General features: G+C 51.0%; 1 protein-coding gene across 4 annotated transcripts in view; it reads left to right on the top strand.

Moving 5' to 3' along the window:
• DLG1 (discs large MAGUK scaffold protein 1) overlaps positions 1-23,292 on the top strand; it is a 127,529-nt gene that overhangs the window by 71,848 nt on the left and 32,389 nt on the right. For all 4 annotated transcript variants that reach the window (XM_056849416.1, XM_056849415.1, XM_056849414.1 and 1 more), the window contains 4 exons: positions 933-1,062; positions 16,011-16,167; positions 17,305-17,407; positions 20,212-20,326. In XM_056849416.1, coding sequence (XP_056705394.1) covers positions 933-1,062; positions 16,011-16,167; positions 17,305-17,407; positions 20,212-20,326 — 505 coding nt within the window. The remainder of the gene's footprint in view (positions 1-932; positions 1,063-16,010; positions 16,168-17,304; positions 17,408-20,211; positions 20,327-23,292) is intronic.

Below are 23,292 nucleotides of genomic sequence, written 5' to 3'. Positions count from 1 at the left end.
AATAAATTAGTTTAAATGTTTTGATTAATCTGCCAGAATACCAACTTCTGTGTTCCTTATATGGCTCCTCTAGTGTTAAGCAATTGAAATTATTGGGGATATCTCTGGAGTTCTGTTATTGTTCCATTATATAGAAGATTATATAAGTAAGAACACTCAAGAGTAAACTACAAGAAGAGTAGAACTTACACTTCACCAGAAACCTCTAAGAAATGGTTTTAAAAGATTTGGTCAGCACTATAAGGTGGCAAAACTTCCTTAGTTTTCAAGAAGGAAAAGGGAGAGAAGTCCAGGGTGGCTGTGGATTGCTGGAATCTTTTCCTGTTTTGTCGGAGTTTTGTGATCTAGCCAGAATGCTTCCTTGGGGTTGCATCTTCTCCAAAATGCAGCAGAGGCTTTGATCACTGGTGCCTGTTTAACCTGACCACTCAGTTAACTGGCGAGCCAGCCAAGGTCAGTCAGCTGCAGACGCGCACCAAGGTTTGGCTAGCCAGCCTGTTTGGTTAACCAGCAACCCTGATTCCCCAGAGATGCCAGTTAACAGCGCTTTTACTGTATTAAGAGGAATATCCTGAATATTGTTAGTACCAATAGTAGTAGTGTCATTGCTACAACTACTATTAATATTTATATTTTAAAAGCATAACACAGTATCACTGCAATAACTGTGCCTCTGGGGAAGGGCCCCTCCCCCCCCCAGATGTGTCCCAGTGAGTGGTCTGTAGGGGAGGGAGCTGGGGGGGGGAAGGGGGTCGTCTGACACAGGCTGGCACAGAGGAAGAGAAACTGCAGCCGCCCCTCCCTTTCTGACTCTGGAACTTGAAATGGAGGGGTAAAGCGGGGGGGGGGAGAAAAAGGTGTGTGGGCGGCTGCCCAATTTGTGCCCATCAGGCCCCATGCCTGACTCGTCTCTTCCCATCTCTTCCTCCCAGCGTATCCTCCGCCGCATATTGACAACCATATCAGCCCACCAACCTACCTGGGACATCCCCTCTCACCTGCGTCGCCAGGAAGATCCTCCCCCATTCCCAAGGGGATGCTTGGAGATGATGAGATAACCAGGTAAGGAGCCGCTGTTGTGTCCAGAACATGACACCCACATTCTGTCAGTGACAACGATGTGCTGATTCAGCTGTGATTATCACTGTTACTAGCACACTTCTTCCCTGCCAAGGAGCTCAGTGCGGTTCAAGTTGTTCCCCCTCCAACCATTTTATTCTGATAATAATCATGTGAGCATTAGGCTGGGGAGTGGGGTCTTGTACTGTCTTGTACTGAGTCAGCGGCTTGTTCTTCCAAGATCAGAGTTGCCGCCTCTGACTGACAGCAGCTGCCCAGGGTCTCGGGGAGAGGTCATTCACTGTTGACTGGAGATTGAGCTGGGACCTTCTGCATGCCAGGCTGGTGCTCTGCCACCAAGCCATGGCCTCTTCCTTGGCACTGGTCTGACACTGCACCTCTTATGCCACGCAGGCTCTTGGCTGTGAGCCAACGGTGTATGCGTCTTCCCATTTCTCTTCAAAGATGGAACCCCTGCAAAGTTGGAACTTTTAAAAGTGTCTTTAGTATAGACTGAACAGAATTCGAGTGCAGTAGCACTTTAAAGACCAACAATTTTCCAGGGTGTAAGCTTTCGTGAGTCAAAGCTCACTTAATCAGATACAAATAGAGTAGAGGTCCTTCTTTCCTTACATCCATAAGTGTCCAAAGTTGTACATAGTTGTACATACTTGTAGTTAGCCTTTTGTGTATGGAGCAAGAGACTGTATTTAAGTACCGCTATCAGGACAGAAGAAAACTCTCTTCATGTGGACAGCCACAGCTATTGTCTTCTCTGCATGGTGCGGCAACACTGAGTGAATTCTTGTGGCCGTTGTCAGAGGTTGACATAGCAGACCGATTGGAATCGGGCTTCTCATTTGTGGCGACCCTTTGGGAAAGAGCCCTCGCGAGGAGATGGCAGAAGCAGCTGTTGATCTGCAGGCTGCCACACCTCACATGTCTGTCAGCTTTCTGGCCACAGTGGTTCAAACCCAAAGCCATCTCTTATGGACTCAAGTCTCAAGAATGGTTATGGTTGAGGCCAGCGATGGTTTCCCCTTTAAATACTGGCCTCCCTAGACCTTTTGCCCATCCCGCGGTTGAGCCTTTATTATTGAGCCATTGTTATGTGATTTTAGCTCCATCAAGGAGACTATTTATTGAATGATTTGGGCTATTTTAAATGTATTTAAATTATATTTTAAGGGTTTTTATTGATTTTATTGTTCTGTATTTGTGAGCTGCCCTGAGCCTGGCCTTTGGGCCAAGGAGGGCGGGGTAAAAATGGAATAAAATAAAATAAGAACACTTTACAAGGCGGACTCGGAAGAGGCGTTGAGCTCCATCCGGTGGGGGAAAGTGGGTAAGAAAAGTACATAAAAGGAGCTTTGGAGGGGGGGGTCTACCACCAGAGCTCAGACGAACATAGAAGGTAGCAGGAATGGTTCTGGTAACAAACTGGCTAGTGAGGCAGCTTTGAGACTACCATCAAAGGTTTTAACCTACGAGTCAGGCCTTGGGATACATCCCTCATGCGCCTGGGAGGGGTGAGGCTGGTGATACACCTCAGGGGCAGCAGCAGAATGGCCAGTATCCTGTGATGGTAACGATCCCACGAAGTATGATAATGATGGCTGCTTTCCCAACAGTAAGCTGAACAGTTAGGAATTACGAGCTGAAACCTGCAACAGCCCCCGTTGTGAATCTCTGAGTTGAGATTGAGGGTAATGGTTCCTAGAGCGTGATCTAGATTGGGACCAATGACTGAGGGACTGAGAGGTCCTGAGAAGGAGTCCCAGCCCAGAGGTCAGGCCCAGAAATTTGGAGAGAATAATAAAATCTTAGAAGAGATCACTAGGATCATCTAGTCCAACCCCCTGCACAATGCAGGAATTTCACAACTACCTCCCCCCCACACCCCCAGTGACCCCTACTCCATGCCCAGAAGATGGCCAAGATGCCCTCCCTCTCATGATCTGTCTAAGGTCATAGAATCAGCATTGCTGACAGATGGCCATCTATCCTCTGCTTAAAAACCTCCAGGGAAGGAGCACTTACCACCTCCTGAGAAAGCCTGTTCCACTGAGGAACCGCTCTGATTGTTAGAAAATTCTTCCTAATGTCTAGATGGAAACTCTTTTGATTTAATTTTAACCCGTTGGTTCTGGTCCGAGAGGTGGCCGAACATTCTCTAGAAGAAGATGGCTAACAGCCTGAAGGAACTAGGCAAACAGAACCAAAAGACAGTATGGACAAATGGAAGATTACTCAATCTGATGTTCTGACACCAAAGATTCTATGTACTCAAGAGGTTTGGCAGCAGATTTTTTGCCAATACAGGAAAAAAAATAAGGTCTCCTGGTGTATCTCAAACTTAGCTAAATATAGGATTACCGTATTTTTCGCTCCATAGCACGCACCTGACCATAACACGCCCCCCCCCCAGCTGGCCGTCGGGGCAGGGAAAGCCGGCTCGCGCTGGAACAACGTGAGCCGGCTCTGTGTGCCCCGCCCGCCTCCCAGCTGGGAGCCGGGTGGGGAAAGCCGGCTTGCGTAGTTCCAGCGTGCCCAGCTGGCTCTGTGCGTCCCGGGGCGCACAGAGCTGGCTGGGCGCGCTGGAACGGGGCGCACAGAGCCGGCTCGCGTCGTTCCAGCACGCCCAGCCGGCTCTGTGCGCACATTCGCTCCATAACACGCACAGACATTTCCCCTCACTTTTGAGGAGGAAAAAAGTGTGTTATGGAGCGAAAAATACGGTAACTCAGCTCTCTTAAGATTAAGGCACGTGATGTCTTCTCAGACTGGAAGTCACCAGTAGAATGAAGTAGGTACTGGGCATGCCTTAAGGAGGAGGACAGTACGCAGGCAAAATTGTGTGTGTGTGTGTGTGTTAAGTGCCGTCAAGTCGCTTCCGACTCATGGCAACCCTATGAATTAAAGTCCTCCAAAATGTCCTATCTTTGACAGCCTTGCTCAGGTCTTGCAAATTGAAGGCTGCGGCTTCCTTTATTGAGTCAGTCCATCTCTTGTTGGGTCTTCCTCTTTTCCTGCTGCCCTCAACTTTTCCTAGCATGACTGTCTTTTCCAGTGACTCTTGTCTTCTCAATGTGACCAAAGTACGACAGCCTTAGTTTAGTCATTTTAGCTCCTAGGGTCAGTTCAGGCTTGATTTGATCTATAACCCACTGATTTGTTTTTTTGGCAGTCCACGGTATCCGTAGCACTCTCCTCCAAAACAAAATTTCAAAGGAATCTATTTTCTTCCTATCAGCTTTCTTCAATGTCCACCTTTCACAACCATGCATAGTAATAGGGCCGTGTTGGCGAACCTATGGCACGTGTGCCACAAGCGGCACGCCGAGCCCTTTCTATGGGCACGCGTGGAGCCGCCGCCCCCCCGCCCCCTCCTCGCGGCCTCGACGCCATCTGCCTCCCGCCGCCCCGCTCCGCCTTAGCAGCAGCAGCAGCGCCGCCGCCCCACCCAGGCGCCGCTCCAGACCCCCCGCCGCCCGCTCATGCTCGGCCCCGAGGTCTGCCCTGCCGGCCGCACAGCTACGCCCGCCGAGTCGCCCCCGCCCCCTCCTCCGCCCCCTTGGCTGCCCGTCCCCCTCCTCCGCCCCTCCTCGCAGCCTCGGCACAAGTTTCCGCCGCGCCGCAGCCAACTTTGTCAAGGGGCGGGTGCGACTCGGCAGGCGGAGCGGGGCGGTTGGCAGGGCAGCCCTTGGGGCCGAGCATGAGCGGCGGCGGCGGGTCCAGAGCGGCGCCTGGGTGGGGCGGCAGCGCTGCTACTGAGGCGGAGCGGGGCGGCGGGAGGCTGGCGGTGGGCGGCTCTTTCGCTTGGACTTGCCACTGAGATGCACATTTCCCCCATCCAGATTCTTAAAACGGCATGGGGGGGTTATTGTCCATTTGTGAATGGGAGGTTTAGCCTTGAACTTGCCACTCAAATGCACATTTCCCCCATCCAGATTCTCAAAACTGCATGGGGGGGGGGGTTATTGTCCATTTGTGTATGGGAGGTTTAGCCTTGGACTTGCCACTCAGATGCACATTTCCCCCATCCAGATTCTTAAAACTGCATGGGGGGGGGTATTGTCCATTTGTGAATGGGAGGTTTAGCCTTGAACTTGCCACTCAAATGCACATTTCCCCCATCCAGATTCTCAAAACTGCATGGGGGGGGGGGTTATTGTCCATTTGTGTATGGGAGGTTTAGCCTTGGACTTGCCACTCAGATGCACATTTCCCCCATCCAGATTCTCAAAAGTGCATTGGGGGGTTGTTGTCCATTTGTGAATGGGAGGTTTAGCCTTGGACTTGCCACTCAGATGCACAACTCAACAATAAGCCCCCCTGCAGAGTTTTGAGAATGCAGATGGGGAAAATGGTGTTTGTCAGTCATTGCCATGATTTAATTTTATGGATGACAAAGGATAGTACAGTTAGTTCTGAAAATGAAATCCTTAAAGTGTGGAATTCTTTGCCAAATAATTTTAAATCAATGAAAGCACTTGGGATTGCTTTCCTTTGTTTGGATCATTTTATGCTTGTGAGCATAAGATGTTAACGTATGAGTTGTTTTTTCTAAACTAAAACCTCAGTATTCAGGTTAAATTGCCATGTTGGCACTTTACGATGAATAAGTGGGTTTTGGGTTGCAGTTTGGGCACTCGGTCTCTAAAAGGTTCGCCATCACTGTAATAGGGAATACGGTGGCATGACTTAACCTAATCTTGGTGGCCAGTGACACATCCTTACACTTCAGAATCTTCTCTAGTTCCTTCATGGCTGCCCTTGCCAGTCTCAATCTCCTGATTTCTTGGCTGCAGTCTCCCTTTTGGTTGATGGTGGAGCCAAGGAATAGAAAGTCTTCAACCATTTCAATTTCCTCATTGTCAACCTTAAAGCTGTGTAATTCTCCTGTAGTCATTACTTTTGTCTTCTTGATGTTCAGCTGTAGTCCTGCTTTGGCACTTTCTCTTTTAACTTTCAGCAGTAGTAGTTTCAAATCTTCACTATTTTCTGCCATTCATGTAGTATCATCGGCATATCTCAAATTGTTAATGTTCCTCCCTCCAATTTTCACTCCACCTAAATCTAATTCAGCTTTCCTAATTATATGTTCTGCATATAGATTGAAGAGATAGGGGGATAAAATACATCCTTGTATAACGCCTTTGCCAATTGGAAACCATTCCGTTTCTCCATATTCCGTTGTAACTGTGGCCTCTTGTCCAGAGTACAGGTTGCGCATCAAAACGATCAGATGTAATGGCACACCCATTTCCTTTAAAACCAGCCATAGCTTTTCGTGATCCACATAGTCAAAAGCAAAAGCCAAAATTACCCGCTGAAAAAGCCATGTCTCTGATTGCTACTGGTGGCACTTCTGTGGTGGGCCCAGAAAGCAGGGCTTGGTGGGGAGGATCTCAACTTGCACTGGGAAACCACAGGAGGAGGTAGTCCTTCAAGCACTCCTGCCCCAAACCACTTATTTATTTATTTATTTATTTGGGACATTTCTGTGCTGCAGTAGACTCTAATCTGGAGAACCAGGTCGGTTTCCCCACTCCTCCACATGAAGCCAGCTGGGTGACCTTGGGCAAGTCACAGCTCTCTCAGAACTCTCTCAGCCCCACCTACCTCACCGGGTGTCTGTTGTGGGAAGAGGAAGGTGGGGAGAGTAAGCTGGTTTGATTCTTCCTTAAGTGGTAGAGAAAGTCGGCATATAAAAACCAACTCTTCTTCAGAATCCTGCTAATGGTGGCTTACAACTAACAATATAAAACTAGTTTTAATATGACATTCATAGAAATACAAATTCAGGGTCTTAAAGTTAAGAACCAACACTTTGAATTCTGCCAGAAATAGGTCTTTCAGCACAAGCATGATATGATCTCTGTTCCCAACCCTCAGCAATAGCCTGACTGTCACATTTTGGACCTGCTTGATTTCCAAGGACAGTTTTCAAAGACAGACCCAAGTAAAACGTGTCATAGTAAACGAGACTGGGTGGGATCCGGCCGTGGATCACTGTGGCCAAAGCAGGCTTTTCGAGGAGGGGCCACAGCGGGTCTCAGGTGCTGCCTGCCCCGGGGGCGGCCTAAGGCTAGTTTGGTGGGCCAGGGCCTAGCAGTCAGGAACCTCCTCCTTCGTAGAGGCTGCAACCCCATCCTCCTGCATTGTGGGGTGGAAGTCTTTGTTGCTTGTTTGAATTGATTTTTGTACTTTGTAATCCATCTGGTGTCTTTGTGAGAAAGGCAGGCTGTAAATGAAGTAGATAAATAAATACTGGTTGAGGCTGAGGCCCTTTCGGTCTGCTTGGGTTCTGGAGCTCTTACTTGTGGAGGTGAAGGCCACAGAAGGCACTTGAGTGGCAAAGGAGTAATCAGTGGGCATTCGCTGAGTGTCAGACCAAACCAGAATAGTTAAATCCATCTACTTAGCTAGAGAAGATAATTCACAGTGGGTAGCCGTGTTAGTCTGTTTGCAGTAGTCAAAAAGGGCAAGAGTCCAGTAGCACCTTAAAGACTAACAAAAATATTTTCTGGTAGGGTATGAGCTGTGGCTCACGAAAGCTCATACCCTACCAGAAAATATTTTTGTTAGTCTTTAAGGTGCTACTGGACGCTTGCCCTTTTAGTTAGAGAAGGTTTGCCCTCCAGGGCAACTTCAGCCATGAGTTTCTTCCGGTGGAAGAGTAAACTGCCAGAGGGAGGCAGCTGTGAAAGGGATGGAAGGAAATTCTGGGTGTTAGGCCTGTGTCTCAGTTGATTTGTTTAGTTTCGTTTTCCCACTGACCAGACTCAAGGACTGTTGTGCATACCTAAATCCGTTTGAAGCTGTGGGAACCTCAGCGCTGTTTATATTTTGTAATCTCTTGCTTTTTTCTATGCTTTTATATTACCAAGTGCAAGCCAGCAAGCTTCATTGCTGTCACCTTTTCTTTATGCTCTGTTAACCTATTTTGAGCAGTAAAAACCAGCTTCTTTGGACCTGACTGTCTCTGATGTGGTTTATGGTTCAGATTGGGCCAAGGGCTTACATTGTGACAGCAATCCCTTCATACTTTCTACTACCTGCCTAGCGGGATCCTGGAGGACTTGGATCCCTGGGCCCTGCTGCTGGGGTCATCGACTTGCCCTGACGACCCTAACCTCCTACGGGATGTGTTATTGGAAGCAATACAAACTGATGCAGAAATCAACTGCCTAGTAGAACTTATTCGAGGCCAGTGGCACTCGCTAGCCGCGACACAACCTTGGACCTCTGAGGACTCGGATCAGAACGCCTACCACGACCTTGTGATCCTGGACGGGCTTCTGGACGAAGTACATGCTGCCCAGGACGACCTGGTTACCTTAACTCGCCTGTTGGTGAGGTTAACTCTACAGGAAGCTCAACAGCAACCTTTGGCAGCATCCCCAATCCGCCCTACCGTACCCCGAGCCATGGCGGGATAGGCGCCGGTAGGTGTTTCACTGGTGCCAAATGCGGCTGAATGTCAAGCGGAGGCACAACGAACTGCTGTTCAAACAGCGCTGCTGTTTGTGGGACTACCAAAGGATACCACGGTAGCCGATCTAACAAAGTTGTTGACCCCTACTTTCGGGGCTGGGGCACCCGCTCTAGCGGTCCAGGTCCAACCGCTGCTGGGCGGGGAGTCTGAACCGCTCCTCGCCCTTTTGGAGCAGGAGCTCCTACCGATCGTTACCACGGCTGCCGCCCTGAAGCTCGAAGCCGCCCAGGCTCTCGCGGACCAAGAGGCAGCGGCCAAAGCTCAGGCCGAACGGGAAAGGGAACAGCAGTTGGCTGCCGAACGGGCGTGAGCGGATGTGTGCCCCAAAGACACCATGCGGACCGGCCCCTCGTTGGGTCCAACATTCTCTCCAGCTTTTGTTCCGACCCGCACCACCCAACGCATGCGACGCCTCGCAGAACGGCTTTGGGGATCCGACAATTCTGACGAGGAGGACTTGTATGGAGACGGCTCCCATTGGGCCACTGGTTTGCGGTCCAGTCGAGCACGTCGTACAGGTGGTCCTGAGGAAGAGGTGCACCTATTGTGAGCTCAAAACCGGGAGTTATGCAATCGTGTAGACTGTCTCCAGGATCAAATGGAACGCTTGTTTCAAGAAAATGAACGCTTGCAGCAGGCACTGACGACTCCGGCCCAGCCGCCTCCAGCGCAGCCCGTTCTCCCTGGACCCGCAGCACCAGTTCACCTACCAGTTCAGCCGGTTGTGCCAGCTCAACCACCCGCTCAACCACCTGCTCTCCCCCTGGTCCCTGGAGCCCCGGTTGTGCCAATTCCCGGGGCACCCGTGCAACCGGGACAACCCGTGCCCGGCCAGTGGAAGCAGCCTCGGCTGAAAACGACCTATGATGGTTCACTCGAGACTCTACCCTGTTTTCTACATCAAGTGGACAGTTACATGAGAGAACAGGGGCAATACTTTCCCACAGAGGACAGCCGAGTCCGTTTCGTAGCCTCTTTATTGACGGGGAAATCAGCTGACTGGATGGTCCTCCAATTTGACACTAGATCCCGATCTATCCGCTCCCTCAACAATTTCATGTTTGCCTTGCGGAGACGGTTTGAGGACCCCTTTATGGGGGAACGAGCCAAAGCAGAACTGTTACAACTCAGACAGGGCTCCTCTCCAGTCCGGGAATTTGTGGATGAATTCCAGAGACTGGCCAGTAAGATTGTAGACTGGCCTGAGGCCACCCTTATTCATTATTTCAGGGAAGCCTTACACCCTGACATTCTGAACTGGTCGTATATGCGGGGTGATCCCGAGACCCTAGAAGATTGGATTTTGCTAGCTGAAGAGGTCGAGAGCCGCAGACGTTTCATTTCCCTGGTCCGACAGCGGAACAGAGATAAGAGCGCCCAAAAAACCCCATCGAAAGCGCCGCTTTCCAGCCTGCGTAAACCTATTCGGCCACCTCTGGATCGCGAAACAAGGTTCCAGAGGGGGGCTTGCCTTGTTTGCAGGGAATTGGGCCACTTTGCAGCGGCTTGTCCTCAACGCCCGGAGGCCACTCACCCCAGCATGCCACGCCGAGCTCGAGGGAGACCTCCACGCAGAGGCATCGCGGCCACCTGCAGCGCCGCACCGGGACGACCCACACCCTCTGCACTTCACGTTGAGGAATCGGCTAACCTTTCTGCACCAAACGACCCCGCAGGGTCCCGGATTACAAGTGCCCCAATGGGGGACAACTCTCCTTCTTCTGACGAGGATAATCAATGGAATTCTCCAGCTCTAAACCTGGAAACCCCTCTTGATCTGTCAAAAAACGGATTCGGTCTGTGGTGAGTGGAGCGTCTCCACAGACCCCTGCAGAATCTCCTGCTAAACCCAAAGCTCCCGTCAAGGTGAGTGAAGTGGAAACCACTGTTTATGTGGACGCAGTGTTGCAACACTGTAAAGGGGGTCCCCAACGGCCTGTCAAGGCACTTATTGACTCTGGCTGCGGCCGCACTTTAATTAGTGAGGCCACGTTTGCAGCCCTCAAAGTCAAGTCCAAGGCTTTACCAGCTCCCGTCCAATTTGCCCAGATGGATGGGAGCCATTTTAAGGGGGGACCAGTCGATCATCGCACACGGGGAGTAGCGATGGGTATTGGTTCTCATTGGGAACAAATAGACTTTACCATAGCCCCCATCCGATTCGAAGTTGTCCTAGGGATTAATTGGCTTAAAGGTCATAGTCCCTGTATAGACTGGGAAACTGACACTATTACCTTTGCCAATCCCAAGTGCGAACAGCACCGACAGGAAGTCACGGTGGTGCCTCCATGCGCTCCGGCATTAACCTCCGATGCCTCATCGCCAACGCCTTTGCCCGAAGCATACAGAGACTTTGCAGATGTCTTTGATATTAAAGAATGCGATGCCTTGCCCCCCCACCATACCACAGACTGTGCAATTGAGGTGGTAAAAGACTGCACACTGACTAAGAGCAAGATTTACCCCATGAGCGTTTCCGAACGCTCTGTATTACGTGACTTTTTGGATAAAAATCTTGCTCGAGGGTTCATTCGGCAATCGAACGCTCCCCACTCAGCCCCTGCGTTCTTTGTCCGGAAAAAGGAGGGTGACCTACGTTTATGCATTGACTTCCGAAAGCTTAATGCAATTATCCAAGCCAACACCTACCCATACCGTTGATTTCAGATATTTTGGGACAATTACAGGAGGGACGCGTTTTCTCCAAATTGGACTTAGTGGAAGCTTACTATCGCGTCCGTATCCGTTAGGGGGACGAACCCCTCACCGCCTTCTCTAGCTGTTTTGGAATGTATGAATTTCTTGTGATGCCTTTCGGGTTAAAAGGGGCCCCGGGGGTCTTCATGCAACTCATTAACGAAATCCTCCATGATTTACTGTACCGCGGCGTGGTAGTCTATCTGGATGACATCCTCATTTATTCAAAAACCATGGAGGAGCATGTTGCTCTGGTCAGAGAAGTTTTGCAACGTCTGCGTAACCACTAGCTCTATGCAAAGCTGTCGAAATTCGAATTTCACCAGGAGAAAGTGACTTTCCTGGGGTACATAATCTCTCATCGTGGCCTTAGCATGGACCCCGCTAAAGTCCAATCGGTACTTGACTGGACTCCACCCTCCACCCGCAAACAAGTGCAGCAATTCCTGGGCTTTGTTAATTTCTACCGCGGCTTCATTCCCAACTTCGCTCAAGTGGCGTTGCCAATCACTGACCTCCTAAAAACGAAGGGTAAAGGAGTTTCTGCAACGTTACCCTCTGCCAAAATACTTTGGACTGAGCAATATCAAGCTGCCTTTGTAGCCCTCAAGCGGCTTTTTACCTCTGAACCCGTATTGCAGCACCCGGACCCGAACCAAATGTTTATTGTACAGGTCGATGCGTCCGATGTAGCCATGGGGGGGGGGGGCTTCTCCAGAGAGGACCGGACGGTCTCCTTCACCCCTGTGCCTACTTCTCGAAAAAGTTTGCGCATGCCCAACTGAACTGGCCCATTTGGCAGAAGGAGGCATCAGCCTTCCATCATGCCCTTACTCTGTGGAGGCAATTCCTGGAGGGGTCCAGGGTCCCCTTCGAAGTCTGGACCGATCACAAAAATCTAGCTGCCCTCACGGGGACCCATAAATTGTCCGCGAAACAACAGCGTTAGGCGGACTTCTTTGCTCAATTCCATTTTGTTCTTAAACATGTACCCGGGAAACAGAATGTATTTGCTGATGCCCTATCCAGGTTGCCTCAATACCCAGTAAAACTTGATCGGCCGACAGACTCTTTATTCACCCCGGCGCACAGAGGGGCCCTGCCCATGCTGGCCGTGCAGACCCAGTCCCAAACTCGGCCCCAGCCTGGAATCAGCACAGCGGCCAACAGGGTATCCAACCCTACCCAGCTGGCTCCCTCGCCGGCCCCCCTTGCGCCGCCTGTATCTGGCGCCCCGCAGCAACCAATTTCCCCCCCACACCTCAATTACCACCAGCTCCTGGGCCACCCTCTGGCACGAAAGGAGGGGGAGTGATCATCTCCAACTCCTTCCTGAACTCCCTTCGTACTCAGTGCTTAGCACTGCCCAGACCCTGCCCTGAGGTGTACTTGAGCAAGGTGGTTGTTGGTACAAAGACTCGAAATTATACGTGCCTAAGATACTTCGAAGAGAAGTCCTGCAATTGGCCCATGGAGCTAAAACTGCGGGACACTTTGGGTTCCTGAAAACCCTTCACTTGTTGCGCAGACAGTTTTGGTGGGGGGGGATGCGTTCTGATGTGGACTCCTTCATTCGCAGCTGCCCTATTTGTGCCACAGTCAAACGGTCTCAAGGCAAGCCCCCGGGACTGCTGCAACCGCTGGAAATTCCCAGCAAGCCCTGGGAGGTGATTGCCATGGATTTCATGACGGATCTCCCACTTAGTGGGGGCAAAACTGTACTATGGGTTGTTACTGACTTATTTTCCAAACAGGTACATTTGGTTCCGTGTGCGGGTATTCCCTCCACCCCCAAGTTGGCCCGCCTCTTTGTGTCATATGTTTTCCGTCTTCATTCGTTCCCACGCAAGATAATCTGCAACCGCGGAAGTAGTTTCGTGGCTAAATTTTGGAAGGCTTTCCTCAAGTTGGTGGGGGTGGAGCAAGGGTTGTCTAGTGCTTACCATCCCCAGACAGATGGGCAAACTGAACGTGTCAATGCTGTACTGGAATATTATTTACCTTGTTATGTCAATTACCACCAAGATGACTGGGTAGAACTGTTGCCTTTCGCAGAATATGCTTACAATAATGCTGTCCATCAGTCTACAGGATTCAGCCCTTTCTATGCTGTGTATGGTCAGGACTTCGGTCCTATTGCCCCTGTAGAGGTAACCGAGGGGGAGGGGGATCCCGATGTAGCCTCTTGGGCGCATGCCCTCCGCACCACGTGGCCCTGGCTGGTGGGCAACTTAGACAGAGCCAAGCGCAAGTATAAGGTGCAAGCGGATAAGCATCGCTCTCCCAGCAAAGACTTCCAAATTGGTGAATTAGTGTATTTTTCCACCAGAAACCTGCGATCCACTCGCCCTTGCCACAAACTCAGTGCCAAATACATTGGACCATATCCCATTGCCCGGATCATGTGGAACTAACTCTCCCCAAAACCTTGAGACGTATCCACCTAGTCTTCCATGTCAGCCTCCTTAAGCCTCATGTCGCCTCCTCGGAATGGCACCCGGAACCGCCTCCCGAGCAGCCCGTGATGGTGGGGGGGAGGAACATTTCGAAGTGTCAAAGATCCTAGATTCTCTTATACGGCATGGATCCCTGCAATACCTAATTCGCTGGAAGCACTTCCCCCCTGCCTACGACGAGTGGGTGCGTGCACAGGATGTCTCCGCCCCACACTTAGTGAACGCCTTTCACACCGCCTACCCTGACAAGCCATCCCTCTTGCAAGATGGGAGGGGACCTTAAGGGGGGCAGGATGTCAGGCCTGTGTCTCAGTTGATTTGTTTAGTTTCGTTTTCCCACTGACCAGACTCAAGGACTGTTGTGCATAACTAAATCCGTTTGAAGCTGTGGGAACCTCAGCGCTGTTGGCATTTTGTAATCTCTTGCTTTTTTCTATGCTTTTATATTACCAAGTGCAAGCCAGCAAGCTTCATTGCTGTCACCTTTTCTTTATGCTCTGTTAACCTATTTTGAGCAGTAAAAACCAGCTTCTTTGGACCTGACTGTCTCTGATGTGGTTTATGGTTCAGATTGGGCCAAGGGCTTACACTGGGGCAGAGTTGGCCACGGTGCTGGGCTCAGGAGAAGAACCTGAACCTGGACCTGACAGAATATGCAAGTCTTTTCATATTAGCAATGACAGTGGTTTTAGATTCAGGGGATCTAAGTGTCAAGCTGAGCTGATGTAATAACCTGGAAAGCCCCTAGAAGGCCTGAGACTGAGTGTCAAAGAGCTCCCCAACCTGGCTCCACCAGTTGGGGGCTGCTTTGGTTTGGTCAAAAGTTTTCCAAAAGACAAAACCTTGAACTCCAGTCTTTCGCCCCAAGTCCAAGGAGTAGCTGCCACCAGCCCTTTCAAAAGGTTGAGCTCCAGGGGGAAGATAAGGGCAATCCTCTCCCAACTCACTCCAAAGTTAAGTGCAACGCTTACCCTGCAAGGTAGAGGTCTGCCAGGGAAAGATTACACTCCCAAAATGTCTTAGGTTTTTGGTAGGTGGTTTTACACTCACACAGGGCACTTAGAATTTAGGCTTGGGATCCCAAAATCACAGACACAAGCCATTTAAAGGCTAACAATTTATTTATAAGATTCAAGCTGGTTTACAGGAAAGAAAAAGTCATGAAGTGTTAAGCAAGAAAACAATAAACTATTTAGCATAGCTAGCTAATACATTCAAAAGCCTTTTTGGTTAAAAAGGATTGGCAAAGGTTTCTTGCATCAGGTTTATAGTTACCAACTTCCAAAGATGCTTCCAGCATTCAAGAGTTTCAAAAGATTGTCCAAAGGTTTCTCCAAGCAAGTCAGCTTGACAAGTTTCCCCCTCAAGGGCCAAAATCAAATGGGTTGTGATGCAGCCAGCACAGCTCTCCTACTGTACCCCAAAAGCATGCATAGTTTGTTTAGGGTTGGTCTGTCCTTATATTCGTTTTCTCAAAAGGATGAGCTCATAGAAACCAATCGAGAAAACGAAAGCACTTAGCTGGTAATTAATCGCTTGGTCAGAAATGCTGACTCCTTAAGTGATGTGTTCAGGTGAGGAAGCTTACAGAACTACCTGCACCTGGACATTGTCATGATGGCTGACCGATTAACTACTAGGGCAAGGCACGGCCTTGCATTCCAGAAAGGGGAAAGGTTAACTAGCACCAGCTGGGGCTTAACTTACTACTTCCACAGAAGCAGTTTTCAAAAGGAAACTTATTTTGCTGGTCCAAAATCCCAATAACACAGAATTCATAGGCCTCCCAGGCCTGAACCAAAAGAAATAATACAATCCAAGCAATTGAGAGGCCTCAACTTCTTGACACTGAGTTAATGAGTTGCACCTGTAGGGTGACTCAGCCAGGAACACTAATTGCTGCCTGGAGATGGCATCTGTATATAAGTGTAAGACTCTGTGAGTCTATGTCGGGAGATAGTGGTGGAAAGAGTGTGTTTATAGCACTGTGAATAAACAACTGCATTTTCTACAAGCTCTACTGGTACTGGTGGTTATTCCTGGGCGTTGGCACAATCTGCCAGCTCCCGCAACAGTCTCTCCCTGGGAAGTCTCGGTTTGTTGCCGGTTCCGCTGGGGAGCTGACCTGCTTTTCTTTCCTGAGCTGGCCTCCCATTTGGAAGGCTTTATCAGTGATCCTGCAGCAACAACTGGAGAACAGGGCCATTGGAGTGACCGGCGTTATTCATTGTCTCAGATTATTTTACAGTTTGATTTGCAAATGCTGGCTAACGGCCAGGCTTCTTTCTGTCTTGCAGGGAGCCGCGGAAGGTGGTACTCCATCGAGGATCCACAGGGCTTGGCTTCAACATCGTGGGTGGGGAAGACGGAGAAGGAATTTTTGTCTCTTTCATCCTTGCAGGAGGACCTGCAGATCTAAGCGGCGAGCTCAGGAAAGGAGACCGCATAATTTCGGTATGGTGATTGAACTGGGACAAATATTTATTGTACATTGGGCTCTGCTCAGTAACATTGGCAGAATGTGGCCAGCTTGTATGCGTGTGTGCGTGTGAAAATGTACAACCTGTAGACAGGGAGGATTGTGTTGGCCCGAAACGGGGACCTGAAGGAAAAGCCCACCAGTCAAGAGCGGCTGGGGGATCCCCCCCCCACGGGTGGGTCTGGCAGGAGCGTGTGCTGCCGGGGTCTGGCACTCAGTCCTGCCTGTCTGCACCGGAGCTGCCGAGGCTGCGCTGGGGGCTGGATGGTGTGTTCTGCTTCTCAGTCTCACAGAGGCTCGGAACGCCAGGGGGGTTCAGAAGGCCGCTCTCATTCTGTGTAGAATTGAGGGGGGGGGGGAAGGGTAGTCTCCTCTTTTGTATCTGGTCTCTGTATGTTTATAACCTTCCAAGCGAGGCAGCCATAATGCTGTGGACGTTTTTTTTGGTGGGGGGAGGGGGTGTCTCTGAAGTTTTCTTCTTTAGCCAGTGCAAAATAGGGCCTTTGATCTGGATGGCCGTGGATCGTTGTGCGGTTGGCTTCCTTTTCTGTTCTGCCCGCCCACCATTCAGGATGCTGGCTTTGACCTGCACAGCCCTCAGTGGCTTGGGGCATCAGGCACTTCGGTGCCCTACTGCCCCCTCCATCTGAGAATAGAAAGGGGCCCAGAGAGGCCCTTGGAGTGGCTGCTCCCCAGCTTTTGGGGCCAGAGCCCCGGGGCCCCTTTTTGCCAATGGGAAAGACCTTTTGGATTGAAGAGGTACTTGCTGGACAGGGATGGGCTTGAACGGAGTAGCCTATTTTGGACTGCCCACTATCCCTGGAGACAAAATGTCATTGGAGATACCACTAGGGGGTGCTTTTTTCTGTATCAGGCTGCTTGTGGTGGCTAGGCATAGATTGGCTGGGGGCCCTGCTTTGTTTTTGTGCTTGTTTTGGGCCAGTTTGCTTGCTGGAGCGACTTGGGAAGGATTTGGCCTCCCTCCAGCTGCAGCACAGTTATCGACTGGAGCTCTGATATGGCCTCCAGCTGTAGTTTGAACCAACAGAGGCTCCAGCTTTTCAGTTCTGGGAGATGCACCTCTTCCTGTTCTCTTGTGTTTGCCTTTGCAGGTAAATGGTGTGGACCTCACAGCTGCAACTCATGAAGAGGCAGCAGCTGCCTTGAAGAATGCAGGCCAGGCGGTCACGATTGTGGCCCAGTACCGTCCAGAAGGCAAGTGGCTCTTTGCTGCTTCAGTGGGGCACAGAGCATAATCTGGTGGGTAGGATGCTTGTGTTGATGCTAAACGGGTTAGGACCCTCCCTTCCACCACCACCATGACCAGTGCTAGCCGTAGTTGCAGCGCACACTGCGCTTTGGAGAAGCTCAGCATCACAGAGTCCTAGAAGCTGGAAGGGGCATCTAGTCCAACCTCCTGCTCAATGCAGGATCAGCCTAAAGCATCCCTGACATGTGTTCATCCAGCTGCTTGAAGACTGCCCCGGAGAGGGAGCTCACCACCTCCCTAGGCCTCTCGAACTCTGCTCAATTTTATTCTGTCCTCACAACCGTCTTGACAGGCAGGTGAGGCTGAGAGAGGGTGAGTGGCTCAGGGAGCTTCTTGCACTGGCTCTAGCTATGAATGAAGAAGTCCTTACTTAGGGGCTTCATCTTGCCCATGGGTCAAGTGACAATGGGAGAAGTCTCAACTATGAGAATTAAGGTAATGGTGGACTTTTAAATGCTGACTAGCGTATCCTGATTAAACATCATTTAGAATAAGTATAGAGCTTAGGGTATAGAGCCGTGTTGGCGAACCTATGGCACGCGTGCCCGACTCGTCACGCGTAGCCCTATCTGCCGGCACGCGGGTAAGTGGCTCGGGACGGGACCGAAAGTCCAGACGGGCGAGGCAGCGACGAATGGAAGAGGTGGAGAGAGAGCAAGCCCACTTCCCGAGGGACGGGGCGAGGAACCGGCAAGCCAACAGCCGTGAGAAGATGGAGCGCAGAGACGTGCCGGCGCGCCGCCGGACCCCAGCTGTAGCCCTGCCGCCCGGTTGCGCCTGCTCCAGTCAGAGGACTTGGCTGGGGGCGTGGGGAGGAGGGCAGGATGTTTCAGCCCTAATAAGGTCTTGGGGGCGGGACTAGAGGGAGGGCTGAAACATCCTGCCCTCCTCCCCACACCCCCAGCCAAGTCCTCTGACTGGCGCAGGCGCGACCGGGCAGCGGGGCTACAGCTGGGGTGCGGCGGCACGCTGCCACGTCTCTGCACTCCATCTTCTGTCGGCTTGCCAGTTCCTCGCTTCGTCCCTCGGGAAGCGGGCTTGCTCTCTCTCCACCTCTTTCATCCGTCGCTGCCTCACCCGTCTGGACTTTCGGTCCCGTCCCAAGCCACTTACCCGCGCATGCCGGCAGAGGAGGCTCCACCCCCACCAAAAGTCGACCATGAAGCCTCTCCTCACCGCCCCATTTCGGGTTTATTCCCCCCCCCCACAAGAGAGGTGGTGTGCGAGGTTTTTGAATGTGCCGGGTTTTGAATGTACGCTCGAGGGCCGGCAGCGCCAAGGCGGGCGGCGAGGAGGAGGTCGGAGGTCGGAGCCCGGGGGGGGGGAAGCAATGTTTGATTCAAAACTCTGCATGGGGGGTTATTGGCCATTTATGAATGGGAGGTTTTGCATTGGATTTGCCATTCAGACGCACATTTTCCCATCCAGATCCTCAGAACTCAACAATAAGCCCCCCTGCAGAGTTTTTTTCCGGACGGAACCCTCTGAATATAGAGCAGGTTTTGCTTCATATATTTGCCTTAGGGTTGCCAGGTGTCTCTCCCCCAATCATTTACCTCTTTTCCTGATGGTTCAGTTACAAATATAAAGTTTCACTTTGAAGAAGAGTTGGTTTTTATATGCCGACTTTCTCTACCACTTAAGGAAGAATCAAAGCGGCTTTAAATCACCTTCCCCTCCCCACAACAGATACCCTGGCCATTTATGCATGGCCAGTTTTGATGCTCGCTAAAAGCTCTTTTTTAAAATGCGAATTTAAAACTGCCTATTCACGGTCTTGAAGCAAAAGGAGAAATTCCACCCCTCCTATCGCCTGCTCCTTTGTTCCTGTTTACATAGCCATTAGCATGTGCATAGCTAACCCGCCGCTGTTATTTTGCATGGTTCCTTCAGGGGGATTCTTCAGGTTAAATTGCCGTGTTGGCACTTTGCGATATATAAGTGGGTTTTGGGTTGCAGTTTGGGCACTCAATCTCTAAAAGGTTCGCCATCACTGGTATAGAGCATTGCATGTTCTCACCTTTTCTTTGTATCCTTGCTCAACATGATGCTTGTACAGACCATGTGTACTCTTTTTAGTTGTTTATTAGACTTTCTCATATTTCAAATACCTGAAACCTGATCCCTGTAACCCCAGCATGCCTATTCAGTCCCACTTCCCAAAAAACATTAAAGGGGAGGGGCAGCAGGTGAGCTCATCCCAAAGGTGCAAAAGAGGGGTAGATCATCCCTGTGTCAGCTAGTATGAGTGAAGCAGGAGATGCGGCCACTGGGCAACGCCTTTAAACAGAGTGCTAGAGGTTCAAATCTGTCAGGTGGGATAGACTCGTTCAGATGTGGTGGTGGTGGTGGTGGTGGTGGCGGCAGCGGTTGCTGCCTAGTGAGGGTTTGGTACCTCCCAGGAATAAGCAAAAGTGGTGGTGTCAGTGGGAGGAGTCACAGGAAGGCCACGGGGCTTTTCTGAGCTCCCAAACCAAAGGGAGAACAGGACTTGCAAGTACATTCCTTCACATGTGGATTTGGGCATTCCATCTGGAAATGCAGTACCTAAATATGAAGATAGATAAATTTGCAAAAATATCAGATTCATGCTAGGGGGGGGGGGGGGCTTTGGTGTTGCCACAAAATCTAGGCTATTAGCTGCAGTTATAACAACTTCCAGGCAGTCTTCAAGTTGCTCCATTGTTCTGAACTGTTACTGTCTCCCCCACTGCTCGCTCTCTCTCCCCCCCCCCATATTTTTGTGCAGAATACAGCCGTTTTGAAGCAAAAATACATGACTTGAGAGAGCAAATGATGAACAGCAGCATCAGTTCAGGATCTGGGTCCCTGCGGACCAGTCAGAAGCGGTCCCTCTATGTCAGGTGAGGCCCTTTTCTACTTCAATCAAATCAGCCATGTAATAGCCTGTGGTTAGATTGGATGATGTGCAGGAGGACAGATATTCTTTGGAAGGATGTGCTGACTTTTGCTGGACTGTGGTATCTCGAAGGCCACTTTCTTCCGACACACCTGCCCAGGTAATGAAGGCCTCCCGAGAGGTCTGTGTAGCCTCCTCGCCATCTGTGGAAGGGTGGGAGGCTGTAAGGCAGACTGCCGTCTCAGAAGGCTCCCTGTCACTTTGGAATATCCTCCCAAGGGGAGTTTGTTGAGCTCCTTTGCTCTGTGCTGAAGAGGGTCTTTGTAAGAGGGTCTGTGGTTTGTAACAGTTGGCCGCTGAGACTGCTTTTATGGACTGTCACCTGCCGTGGTGATGTTCTTGTCTTTACTGATGTGGTGACTGTTTTTATTGTTGGGATAGATAGGGGTGCTTCGGCTGGCGGTCTCTTTATGTCAATTCTTTTGCTGTTTTAAAATCGCTTGTAATTGGCCCTGGGGATCCAATTTTAGGATAGTGAGGAAGGATATAAATGTTTTTAATAAATAAGAAAGGTACTGGACACTGCAAGTATTGAAGGTTAAAGTTGCCAGGAGAGGCGTAGGAATTCCCCTCCTCTTGGGCTTTCAAAAAGGAGACTGGGCAAGGGGGGGACACAAGAGCAGGAGTCTGAGGCTGACCGCTCAGGACCCACTCTGACTGTATCCTGAACAGAAGAGGAGATGGGGAAAGAGTCTTGCTGTGCTCAGCCCTCCAAGCTCAGTGCTTTGCCAAAGAGGCCCCGTGCCGCTGTTCTCCCGCACCCCCATCCTACCAACTGTGGCTCAGAGCGTCTTCCTCCCCCCAGCCCTCATGCAGGCTTTTCTGTCAGCACGTGGTGGCTGGGCTCGTCCGTCGTTCCTGGAGGCAGCTCCTTTTCCTTCCCTTTCCCTCCTCAAATGCTGACCTCTTGTCAGGCTGCTATCTCGGTTTCGTTATTGCCTCTGTCTCTGCGCTGTATTGTCTGCCCCCCAAGGTCGCATACCTAGGCCTGGGAACTCAGCTCCTGGGAAACTGTATTCAGCCTATGCGTGTAATCTCCCGCCTTTCCTGCCTTATAATATCTCCCAGCTAGTGAGTCTCTCATAGCTGTCATTTTATTCGTTTGCACTGTATGCCTATTTGACCAGTAAAAGCCATCTGTTTGGACTCTATATGACTTTGTGGTGATTTCTGGTTCTGTGGGCCAAGGGCTGACATTATGACAGCTATCTCTCTTCACCATTCTACTAGCCAGGCTGGAGCCCAGGGGGGTTCGCCTGCCACTTGGATGGGAGCTGTGCAGCTCTCCAGGTGATCTACTACCCTGGAGCCCTTCTCTGAGGATCCTACTCTGTTACAAGACGTAATCGCTGAACTTTTCCGGACGACCCGAGAGGTTTGCCGCTTGAGGGGACTGGTACAGGAACAGTGGCAATCTCTTACAGGACGTCTCTGGATGTTAACGTCGGAGGATACTGATGCTCGTTTAGATCTTCAGGACTTGGATCAATTACTGGACGATGCCCGATTGGCGACTGAGGATTTACAAATATTAACTGGACTTTTGGATAATCTTATTTCTCGAGAAACTCTTTCTACCATGGCGGGAGCCCCACCGGAGGGTTTTTCCCTGATCCCGGATGCAGCCAGCTGTCAGGCTGAGGCCAAGCGAGTCGCTATTAGCACCGCTCTTCTCCTTGTGGAATGTACAAAGGACACCCCGGTAGCCACCTTGGCTCAAGTTTTGACCTCGACCTTTGGAGCCGAGGCACCCGCACTGGCGGTTCGAGTACAACCTCTGCTGGGCGGGGAACCCGACCCCATACTCTCACTCCTGGAGACAGAACTTTTGCCGCGCATTACGGCAGAGACTGCCCTGAGACTTGAGAACGCCAAAGTTCTTGCGGATCAGCAAGCCGCCGAAGCGGCTAAGGTCGCAAGAGAGAGAGAGGCTGCGGAAGCAGCCAGGGCGGCTGCAGCAAGGATTAGGAATCAGGCGAACGTGGACACGCGCCCTAAGGGCAATGTACTAGGGCTATCAGGTCTGTCCTTTTCCCCGGCGTTTGTCCCGTCGCGCGCGACCCAACGCGCACGCCGTTTGGCTGACCGACGTCGAGACTCAGGAGAGTCTGAAGACGAGGATTTATATGGGGATAGCTCTCAATGGGCCACAAGCTTCCGGACCAGTAAGCCTCATCTTACTGGTGGCCCAAGTGAGGAGGTTCATCTCTTACGAGCCCAGAATCGGGAGCTCTCCGACCGTGTTGATCAACTCCAGGAAGTAATGGAACGTATGCTTCAGGAGAACAGGCAATTACAACAAACCCTGATAGCTCAGAGACAGCCCGTTCCGATACCGGGTCAGGGGGTACCCGTACAGCCACCTGCTAATGTGCCTGCTCCACCCTTGCCTCCTGGAGCTCCTGTTGCTCCTCCGCCCGGACCACCCGTGCAACCACCCGCTAATGTGCCTGCTCCACCCTTGCCTCCTGGAGCTCCTGTTGTCCCTCCGCCCGGACCACCCGTGCAACCGGGTCAACCTGCGCCCGGCCCTTGGAAGCAACTCAAATTGAGGACTACGTATGACGGATCTCTCGAGACTTTGCCTTGTTTCTTGCATCAAGTGGACAGTTATATGCGAGAACAAGGACAACTTTTCCCCACGGAAGATAGCCGGGTGCGTTACGTAGCTTCCCTTCTGACAGGTAAAGCGGCTGACTGGATGGTCCTCCAGTTTGACACCCGCTCTCGTGCTATTCGTTCCCTCAACAACTTCATGACTGCCCTGAGAAGAAGGTTTGAGGACCCCTTCCTGGGGGAAAGAGCCAAAACGGAACTCTTACAATTAAAACAAGGCTCTGCTACAGTACGAGAATTTGCCGATGAATTTCAACGACTGGCAAGTAAAATTGTAGGTTGGCCCGAGACCAC

The sequence above is a fragment of the Euleptes europaea genome, chromosome 5, assembly GCF_029931775.1.
Source record: "Euleptes europaea isolate rEulEur1 chromosome 5, rEulEur1.hap1, whole genome shotgun sequence".
Lineage (NCBI taxonomy): Eukaryota > Metazoa > Chordata > Lepidosauria > Squamata > Sphaerodactylidae > Euleptes > Euleptes europaea.
Note: the sequence above shows the minus strand (reverse complement) of the source record. Positions and strands in the feature narration are given on the sequence as shown.